Raw genomic sequence first — 11,638 nt, forward strand, 5'->3', positions numbered from 1 at the left:
ACTTTCAAAGGGCTAAGCATAATTCCCAGATATTGTAAATGCAGGAGCTGCTAGACTTTTAGAAAAAAAAAATTCTATGCCACAGAGTACTGTGACAATGGTTGGTAAACTCAGGAATTATACAAGCTTCTTTTGCATACGATGAAGTAGTTAATGCAACTATTGTTCTCTTCCATTCACCTGAAATGTACTCAATCCAATGATTCTGTATAAGTTCAGTTAACCTTCCTTCTCACTGTATGATACTGTTTGATGCATGACGGAGCAAGGAAAATATTTTTACAAAACAAAAAAACCATGATTTTCTCTGATACATTTTCAAAGGCTTTTTTTTTTTTTTAAAACTGCTTACCTGTTTATATACAATCTTGTAACATTTGTATTTGTCAACTAACAAATGCACAACTTGTCTTTATTCTGCTCTCATCTATCAATATTCTGTGTAAAATTCAGTTTATTATGCTCTAAATCTTAATATGTGTGTAGATTACAAGTACCAAATTTTGAACACCTCAAATCTGTCAATAAACAATCTTGGGATGGCATGATCTCAAATTTACAGCAGAAAAAGCTGGTGTTGTTCTTAAGATTGTTGAGGCGATTTTCTGGAAATGCACATATTCATCTCTCTTTTTTTGGTTAATTGACCTTCTGGTCTGAAGCTCCTGAGCAACCTTGTGTGTTCTTCATGGCCAACAACCTGATCAGCTGGTACAAAAAGCTTGAGAGCAGAGAAAGAACATATGTTTGTGTGCAAATTCTCAATGGAATGGGAAATGAGAAGGACTCTAATGCGACATATTGCAGCAGCATTCAAGTGCTACCTTGGAACATAAAGCAGATCTTGGCAACTGCTTGCTGCTAATTAGCTACTTGCTACTTCCTGTTTGAAGGCCTGAAGCAAAAACCCTAAGTCCCATACAGAATTGATATGTGAGCCTCAGCACCAACTGTTCATCGGCCCATTCCTCTGAATTAACTACCTGTGTACACACAGTAACTGTCATCTTTGTTACTGCCCTCTGAGTTAGCAGAACAAAATCCATGAGCTTTGCTCAGAATTCATCCCTGCAGCACATCATTGCAAGTTGACGACTTGGTGCTGAAGCAGCTGAAGGAAATTCTCACATTAGTTTTCACGGACCTTGCTGAGGGTTACAATCCCAAAATAGTGATATGACACAGAACAGTATCATTACAACTAGGCTTCCAAAGGATCTATCAGAATCCCTAGATCCTATGGAAAACAAAAAAAGCCAAAAAACCAACAAAAAAAAACCCCCCACAACACAAAACACCCTACCAAAACCAACAACACCCACTGTCCAACACCCAAACACTGTTCTCTTGCATGATGTGGCATTCTGAACATGCTACAATGAAGCCACAATATAGAGGTTATATTAAGTGTTGGCAGCTGAACTGGTAAAGTGCAGATGGAAATCAGGCTTTTCCCAACTTTGATTACTATTTAGTTTAGAACAGCATCCCATTATCACACTTTTCAAAATGCAGCAAAAATAAACAATTTTGATACACAAACAACAGCATATTAGGTAGATTTTCCTTTTGGAACTATAATATATTCTGTTCTCCAATGAGGACTCTCTTTCTAGATGAGGAATTACATCCTCCAGATCTACCCAGCTTTTCATAGAAATCTTGAAAGCACTTGAAAGACCTCTGTCTGACCTCCATAGCAAAGACTTACTCAATCCTTTTCTGAACTAACATGTTGCTTACTGCAACAGCAGAATTTAGATTTTAATTTTCATTTCTTTTACAGTTATCTCTTAGTCACTAAAAATCATAGACGCCTTTTCAATTCTGGATCACAAAAAATTAAAATACAGTAAAGGAAATAACAGCTGAAACTTTTCACACAGCTAGGGAGAATCGTGTAGTGAAACATGTTCTGTCTTTAATGCTAATCCATATTGAGACTTCTGCCAAATCACAGTGCTTCACTGTGTGATCTCTACTTACTTATCCTAGGCCTCCAAAGACCAGATAACAGCAAGTAACTGCTAGCAAAGAAAATAAAATAAGATCCTTCCAATGTTTGGAAAAGATTTCATATAGAATAACAACTCAAATTTTATTCTGGAGTTGCACATATTGTAGGAATATTGTGACTGTGTGTTAATTTATTAAAGTAATAAATGTTTTTTAATATAGTGTCTGGATGCTAGAATGCTTTATAAACTATTCATAAACTTGATAAGCAGTTTCTGCTTACCCTTCTCCAGTGGCACTTCTTGCAAGGATAGACACTTTGGATGTATAATTTACACTGATCTCCTGACAGTGTTCAGTGAAGCAAAGTTATTTCGTGACGTAAAAAACACTAAATGCCTAACACACATTGTATCACTTCGTGTAAGACTGCAGAAAAGTTCACTTTTATCTTTATATGACTTAAATGAAAGCAAAAAAGTATGTCTTAATTGAGGGAACCACAACAACCATTTCAGAGCAATCAACGTCAAAAGAGACTGTCAAGAAGGGGCTGTTAGAAAATGCCTTGTGAATCAAGTCACTTCAGTTTTGCTTTTTTTTTTTTTTAAATATCCAGAAAGAACTGGAGTAGGGTCAGCTCTAAAGTAAAAGCATTTCAAAATGCACCCTTCAGAATTTACTTCTTGCTTAGCCTTCAGCTGGAGGTTCTCTACCTCACATTCATTTGGTTTTCAAAACAAATATCATTACAGGATTTCTGATAAACACTACACACACAAAAAGGAGAAGAATTAAGTCATTTTAAGGCAACAAGAGATTCCAGTATAAACAATCTCACTGAACTTTCTGACCAACTCAAACACGTGCCAGCTACATTCGTGCAAGTTATATTATCAGTCAATTTATATGGCTTCTTCAGCGCCAATGAAATAGCCTCCTCAGATGTGGTGTTCAGCCAAGAGTGTTATTTAGCATCCTAAATAATTACAGCTATTTGAAAGTGTTTCATACTTGGCCTCTCGTTAAAAATTAACAGAAGTATCAGATAAACATACAAAAGCCCAGTTCAAAAATAAAAAGCTTCATGTGGCACTAGGGCAAACAAATGTCGCTCTGAATTTATGCAGAACAAAAGTTCTGTTTAAACGACGACAAAAAAACCAAAACACTTCAAATTGTACATGCTAGGACACAAATCAGACAAACAGGATATCATTTAACCAGTATTTAAGATTGCCACTGAAAGATGCCAAGTATGTAACTCCTTATCCAATACAAAAATCTGAATGTACCATTAAAATTTGCACCACAATCTACTTTAACTAGTTTAGGTAAATGATCAAGTGATCTGATACCATAAAGCCCTACCCTGTGTTTAATTCAATAACATCAGAAGTCCATTTGACAGAAACATCTACAGTTCTCCACAACCCTTGGTGCCTAAGCTGAATATAGTGATTTAATACCTGATGGACTCTGTGCAACAGAAGGAGTGGAAGCTGAGCTTGCAGCCACTGAATCACACCGCCCTGTACTCCCACTGCCACTGGACGGCGACGGAGAAGAGAGTGGTGATGGATGGTGCTGATTTATACACTGGGCTACAGCAAAGCCTGCAAGAAAGGACCACAAAGTTTACCCATAAGTAACTAGCTTGTCAAAGTTCACCTACATGAACAAATCAAGAAATATTAACAGAGAATACCGCATCAAAGTGATGTTAATTCCATCAGGTGACTCAGAGGATGTACCCTCTCTCTTCCTCATCTTAGATATCTGAAAATCTGAATGCATCTTACTCAGAACATAGATGCTACATACAAGTGCAGATCAGTGAACAAGGATTAGATTATACAACAAGGGTTAGATGATGCAAAATATTATAAAACAGAGCTTGTGCAAACAGTCTAAACATGTCAGTTTGGGGTATATACAATGGTTGTACTCCTTAACATAAGGAAAATAATCAGTTAAAAGTGAACAATAACAGCCTACACAACCTTTCTTACTGCAATAAGAAATTCACAAAAGATGTGAAGGTCAAGGTCTCAGAAATCCAACATGAGAGCCAAGATGAGAAGAACACATGGAATCTATATTGCACACTCATTGCATAATACTACACCGAACCAAAAGTAAACAAGTTATTCAATATATGTTGTGTAAAAGAATTTGCACAGAACTATGCAATCAACGAAAAGATGACTGAAATTTACACTTCTGGTTACTAGAGAACATTCTATGACAGTCAGACATACATTTCTACTAGAAAATGCCCCCAAAGACATCTCATGTAAATCCCATAGCACTGCAAACATCTGCTGAACACTTGGTAGCAGTAAGGAACTATAAAATCTTCCTTTTAAAGGTGAGAAGGATTATATCATAACTTCACAAAACAAGCTATGTTAAAAACTGTTGACATTAACAAATTATAATCCTTATTTTTAATAGCTGTGACTCCAGATATATCAACCATGTTTATTGGACTTTGGCACCCACAATTAAGGAAGATCTAAAGACAGTTCATTCTTGCATAAAAATTCAATTTGATCCCTTTCAAGAAACCAGCTCTCAGCATCCCACCCAATTACAGTCCTCTGTGGAGCACACTGCAACATCTCCCTCCATAAATGAACACTCATGCTCTCTGTCTGGAAATCAACTGATCAGAGTAATCAGAGGGCAATGAAAACAGCATTTTCCCCTGATTCTCAGGTATTAAACACTTCCATTTTTCTCTTATAGTGAAAATTCACAGGAAATTCTATTTTAAAGGTTCCTAATGCAAAAAGATCTCTGTTGTATGCCTACATGAACTCATTACAGGAACTCATTACATTCTGCCACCAAACAGCAGCTAAAGATACAGCTATAAAGATATAGCAGAATGATCTTCTTGGGCTCTCATACTATTTTATTAAAAAATAAAAATAAAAATTTAAGTGTATTCTCAAAACTGTAACTCAGATTCCCATCAAGTCATATATGGTGCTTTCCAACACTCATGCTGTATAATCTAACAACTTCTCCCCTGCTCTGCTAAGTGGGTAACAGCCAGTTTTCAGGAATGTCTGTAATTCTAAAAACAACAGCTAAAGAAATCCCCAGAATACTATTAGTTTCTGAGAAATTCAGAGCAGGAAGCGATCTGCACGGTACAGGCGGCAGTGTTCAACTGTAAAGAAAACAGAAAAACTTCATGCAAGAAGTCTTTGTATCAAGGCTACAAAGCAGAACATGGAATTTAATATAGATCATCACCTAATCTTGCTTCTCTGCAGAATATGAGACATCAGATCAGCATAAATAACACACTGTTATTAACAAATCATTGAGAACCTGCAGCTCTTTCACAGGAGACTGCAGGAATTTGTCCTTCAAGGCATGTTACAATCAATAAAGTCACTTTCTACTTCTTATTTTTTTCAAGAGGATCCTGTCTAGGATTCAACATTCCTTCTGCAGCATTCTGTATTTGTGAAAACAAAAAATACATTTTAAATCATTACCAGTAGTCACTATAGTTTCAGAAATTACGACAGTCCAAGAATTAGTGTGTGCCACCAGACTTGCATAGCCTGATAATCTTGTTTGCCTTTGAGTTATTGCTCTTACAGTAACAGGCCAAAAATACTCTCTGATTTATTCCAAAGGCTTCTTCACCCAGCCCCCAGTTCCCCCAACTTCCTAGAAATTGTTTAGAGCACCCAAATAGATGTCATTAGTCAAAGAACAGTAATTTATCAAATTACTGATTTGATAGTTGCCAGTTTGGGGGTAGGAACTGCAGAATGTAATTTTAACATTCTTCACTATTTTTAGTGTGTCTTCAAAAATTAATGTCCAAAACCTCTACTCCATAGTGTAACTTGCTTCCATTGGGAGAGCCCCAAAGACAACCAGAGGCAACACACAGCTACAGACAGTAACACATGAAGAACACTGACTGGAATCCACCACTGCTTGAACTGTGCTTTGGCTATTCCACAGAGAAATAAAATGTCAGCCTTACGGACAAAATATTCATATTTTAGGCAAGTTTTATAAGACACTGATCAAGATTTTCCACTTTGTTTGAGTACAAGAGGTTCTTTAGGAATGATTTCGTCATCTGTCACTAACTGCTCCACTTTTCCAACAGAAACAGTCCTGAAAACAACAGTACCTTCACCACTGTAACACAGTGATAACAATTTCCTTCCCTATGCAAAAGCCAAATTGCTTCTCAGGCACAGGTAACAACACGAACTGGCTGGAGGCCCCACAGCCTCAGCAAGCAAGCAGGTTTTTTTTTTTTTTTTTTTTTTTTCTGGTTGGCTTCCAAATAAAACAAGAAGAGACGGGCTCCCAGCTGGCTCACAGGACTTCAGGCATCCATCCTCACCCAGATAGGCAGGAGGAATGACACAGAACTCAGCCTCATGGCACCTTTCTATTGGTAGTAAAGCATAACTTGGCCACAAATATCAGCAAAAAGCTTTCTTTCCCATTTCATTTTCTGCAGGATTAAAGTCATTTATATTGTGTGGAAGACCTGTAGTGCATTAGCAATGTGTGTGGTTGATATGGTCTACTTGTGACAATTTCAAATTCAATTTAACACTACATTTTAGGTATTCAAAGTTTATACATGTTGAAGGCTTTGTTTATGCTGAGCTGAAATCTGTGAAAGACAAGAGAGTCTTTGGAAGAGTTCAGACACTCTACAAAATGGTAGTTTAAGAACACTGTATTTGAAGAGAGAAGCTGACAGATGGGGACTGCAAGCAAAGAAAAACCCACAAAATGCAACCCCACTTGCTTCCAAAGCATGGGACTTCAAAGTTATTTTATTTCCTTAAGACATCATGTTCAGCTACATATGACAGATGTTTCTGTTTGCCATTTGAAGCTATTGCATTTTCCAGTGCTTGTTAAGACCACCTTGAAGCTTATGTTCCTATTTACTACACAATGAGCTTGTTTCTGCTGGGACAGAATTAAGTAAGTGTGCTCTGGCTTACAGCAGACTTTGAAGAAAGAGCACTCAGTTCTTGTATCAACCCTCTTGCAATGATTTATCAGAAAAATACTGCTCTGCAAAATGACAGAAGGTCCAGGATTGACAACAAGATTTGCTTTCACAGTGAAAATACTCTAGTTCTGACAAAATTCAAGAAGCACTTCACGCACTTTGTTGATCTCTATAGTTAAAGACCCAAGATTTGCAACAGCCTCCAAACTGTGATTAGATGTCTAAACAAGTCTGGATATCTACCATGAGAGAAAAACCAGCGAGTTGCCCTTTACTGTGTCTTTCAATTGGCATTTTTTCCCCTTCAACTTGATTTTTCAGCTGAATTGTTAACTTAAGAGTTTTCATAGTTTTGCTATTACAGAAGTAAATTATTTCATCTCAAATGGCATCTGTATTATAAAAATCTAGATGAACCAAAATGTTAATTTTCTGCTTAGAATACCATGAAATTACCTCCTAGAATTTTAATACGCTCTTAGAGCAGAGTTCATGAATTGCCTGTCCTGCACAGTTCCGGTGAAGACAAATACCATGTACTGTTCACACTTTCCTCATTTCACATTTTCTTTAGAAGATTACACTCTTACTGTGGTTCCTTAAGCAATTTTCTGCTGTAATAACGATGTGCCCACAGGGATCCCTCGATTTTCTCACTGAGGCTTTCCTTAGGCTGAGTCCTCCAAGAAGATGGAAGCTTTTACTCATTCCTTCAGACTTTGATAACAGCTCTTCAGGAGCACATCTTGCTTTCAGTATGAGTTGAGGGTGAGGTGGCATCCACAACTGTTATCTGCTTCCAATGCTTTCCTCACTCTCCCACAGAATGCATGAATGGCAAATTTTCCCTTTTATTGGCAGTTTGCTGAATTATTTACTGTTGCCATCACACAAATGCCATGAATTACCTAACAATGCACAACTACTTGCTGTCTTTGCTGTGTAGCAAGCGCTGAAAATGCAAATGCATCAAGCAGTACTTTATTCTTCTTTGAAATGGGCAATCTGCCATGGCACTGGATGGATGATTCACCCTTTATAGAGAATCGTCTGTACGGGGAATTTGCCAACGCCTTGCAGCAGGCAACCAATCTCCATGTTAAACCCCATTTAAATATTAAAAAAAAAAATTGATTACAAGAAGTATATGAAAGCTATAAAGTATGGATATGAGAAGTTCGGAAAATGCTTTTAACAGCAACACATACTGTCAGTCTGCAATACAAGGAAAAAAGTCAAAATAGATGAAAAAAGGAAGGCACACAGACAAAAGCTGATAAACCATAGTTGTGCTAATAACTGAGCTTCTCATGTGTGGTCCTACCTCTTACCCTGTATTGCCCATGCTTACATTCAGGACCCAAACTCAAAACCCCTTGCAGAAACACAATGCTAGCTGAACTGCTGTAGTACTTGCATCATAATTTTAGATGGGTGAATGACACTTCACCAAGCTTTTGTCCTATTTTAACTACTCATCATATCCAAGATAAACACCACTTGAAAGAATTACATAACAGCTGTGCCAAGAGGCACCTGCTTTAGTTAAAATAGCTTGGTAAGGATCTCTTTAGTCCATAAATATACATAATTTTCTTTATTTTCAGAAACCAAATTGATCGATGCTCTACAATCTTTTAGCTAAGTTATACTGAGGTTACACACAGTAACACCAGATGGTCTGCCAAAAGTTAACCAAATACTAAAGTACTCAAGTAGAGTCTCACTCAGACAATTCTCCAGAGCAACAAGCAGTCAATAAACACAAAGGAGAATTTAGTTCTCTTTTTTCCTATGAAGACAGAACTGCTCAAAATATTTAAAAGTAATCTCTTCCCTCCTTGATTATTCCTCTACTCCAAAGCAAGAGGCTTCACTTCAAGCACTATTATGTTTAAGACAACTTTTCTAGCAGCTGCCCTAGCACGTTTGCATGAGAATGTTTCCCTAACGGAAATATTTAAGCACTCACCCTGTCTGAAAATCCAACATTTTCTAAACCTTCAGCTAACGTGGAAAGAACAATAAATCTGTACTTAGGACAGTCCTTCATAAAACAGCATCCAGATGGGATCCTTTGCACTTCCATTAAAAATAAAAACCCACAACTTTAAAAGTTGTGGTTCAGGATGCAACAACAGACAGTACTTCTGGGAAGCTAAAGAACAAGCTCATGAAGGCTCCATGTATTCCTCTGATGCTAAACATAAACAGTTATTAATTTCAAATTGCAGTAAATACATGTAGCAAAACAGTAAACAAAACTGTATCCTACAGCATTAGATCCAGAACTTCCCTAAGCTCTATTCAGACAGTGTCTTGCGTAAGCTTCCATACATGCCTCTGTTTGAGTCTTTGACTATTTGAAATAAATGGTTGTTTTTTTTCCCAGAGACACTGTCCTCATACACTACCATAGACTGACCAGAACTCAGAATGGATTAACATCCAAAAGAAACTCAGCTCCCTCAATGCCTGGCCCTAGGTCTTGCAGTGGCCCATACCACTGTCTGTTCTGCTTGCCACAAGATTACCAAGCTTCTTTCTAAAAGACCATACTGAAACTCAGTGGTTTTTCAAAGTGCCTTTTATGGGAAACAGCCGAACAATCTAACAGACACAGGTATAGCTAAACAGTACACTTTCTTCAGCAGTCTATCCATCTTTGGAATTTCTCATCTCTTTTCTCTCCTGTCCTCATATAACACTCCTAGTTGAACTTGCTCAACCACCAATGGTTCAGTTGTTTTGGTAAACGGATCACCATGAAGACTACAGCAAGAAAACACTTTTCTTTGAAGACAGAATTGAAATTCAACCCACAATCACTTGTGCTAAAGGAACTGGTGGGTCGGTGGACAACAGTTGAATGAGTGGCTGCTGTGGAAGGCAGCTGAGCAGAAAACTGAAATTTAAATCTACTCTCCTGCTGAAGATGAGGAATCCCAAAACAACACATGTAGCACGTCCTTGAGCATGCATTGCATGAATATTCATTTTTCATTACTGCAAGCACAATTAAGTTTACTTTAGTCCTACACCTATGTCATTGCAAAATAGCAGTTCAGCATATTTTATCACTTTGAAGGTGAGAGAAAGATGCTAAGCCCAGAGCAGCCTGATTTTGGGGATCAGACAAGTACAGCAAGATACTTTTTCTGTGTTTTCAGAGAAAATTTTCCCTGATTTCACTCGCAGATGACTGAACTCAGTCCTTGCAAAGGCCATTCTCAAGCTCCATGTGACTACCTACAAATTGGCAGGATTTTCTGACCGCCATACAACTGTTAGAGTTGCTTCTTAAGAGCCTAAAAACCTGGAGAACTTTTAACAGTAATCAAACTATACACTAAACTATACAATCAGTATATCCAGGAGAGGCTGCAAAGAGATCCTTGTTTGTTGCAACTGTTTTTAGTAATGCAGAAAATTATTGCTTTGAGCGAGTATACCAATGTCCATGTTGGTGATTTTTGAAGGGAAGAAAACACACGTGCTTGTGAAAGCAGTTAATTCTGCTTGGTTTTCAAAAGAAAAATTCTTCTTGCCAAGTTTCTGTGAATGTCAAATGCATATTTAACTTTCTATTTTCCAAGTTACATAATTCACTTCCTAAAAGTAATTGGGAGGGCAGACCAGAAACAAAGTAATAGTCTCTGGAAGGTACAATATAACAGCTTCCTGCATAAGGTTGAAGGGAACAAGTAAGGTGATGCTTTACCAAGTGCAGAAGAACAAAATTAACAGCCTGAGAAGCATTTAGCAGTTGCACAGACAGAAGTTATTATATGTGAATGCATCAATCCCAAGGCACCCATCGGGCTTTAGATGCGGAGTTTGTGCTAGCAGAAATGTTGCATACTGCTAGGGAACAGAATGGGGAAAAAAGCAACAATGCAACAACTGCCTGCAGTTCTTTCTGAAAATCTGTTCAGGCTGGATAGATTTTCCAACAATATCATTATCCTTGTCATCCTGTTCCTGTTCAATCATTTCCCATAAAAAGCACTTTGAAAAACTATTGAGTTTCATTGTGGTCTTTCAGGAAGAAGCTTAATAATAAACTTGTGGCAACTAAAATGAGAAGCAGAACAAGTTAGTTCAAAAGATTTTGATATTTTAGTATTATTTTAGGAAGATTGCTTTGTTTCTTCAAATCATTTTAGGGGAGTTTTGCTGATAATTTCCACATAACAAGCAGATTTACAGCACCCATTACTCAGAATTCTTCCTTTCCTATAACATCATGCTCAATAGGAAAAATAAAAATAAACCATAAGTTTGGGCTGTATAATAGCTAATGTTTGTGACTTCTTTACCCCTTAAGGTAAGTGGACATTGCCATTTCAGAGAACACATACACAAGTTTTATTACACTTTTCAGTACTATATATATATATATATATGCCACATAAAAGGACATACCTTGTCCTTATTTATATGCTTATTAAAATATCTAAAATCAGTAATAAAAATGTGATCATTCTATATACAAAATCTATACACAAAATTTTTAAAGCTATCACCAAAGCGTAGTCTCAGTAATCACAAAAACACAGTAGTTTTCTACCTTGCATTCTTTATCATCCGTCTAAAAGCAGCTTCCCTCACATGAAATACCCAGCAGGATATCATGTTAGACTTCGCTACAAATCAGCACTT

At 37.2% G+C, this 11,638-nt stretch overlaps 1 protein-coding gene across 6 annotated transcripts in view; it reads right to left on the minus strand.

Annotated features, from left to right (window-relative positions):
* The window catches only part of CLEC16A (C-type lectin domain containing 16A), a 63,112-nt gene that overhangs the window by 12,402 nt on the left and 39,072 nt on the right, over positions 1-11,638 (minus strand). For all 6 annotated transcript variants that reach the window (XM_085237571.1, XM_085237570.1, XM_085237575.1 and 3 more), the window contains exon 22: positions 3,426-3,572. In XM_085237571.1, the coding sequence (XP_085093697.1) occupies positions 3,426-3,572 (147 nt within the window). The remainder of the gene's footprint in view (positions 1-3,425; positions 3,573-11,638) is intronic.

Source organism: Meleagris gallopavo, chromosome 16 (genome assembly GCF_905368555.1).
Source record: "Meleagris gallopavo chromosome 16, MGAL_WU_HG_1.1, whole genome shotgun sequence".
NCBI lineage: Eukaryota > Metazoa > Chordata > Aves > Galliformes > Phasianidae > Meleagris > Meleagris gallopavo.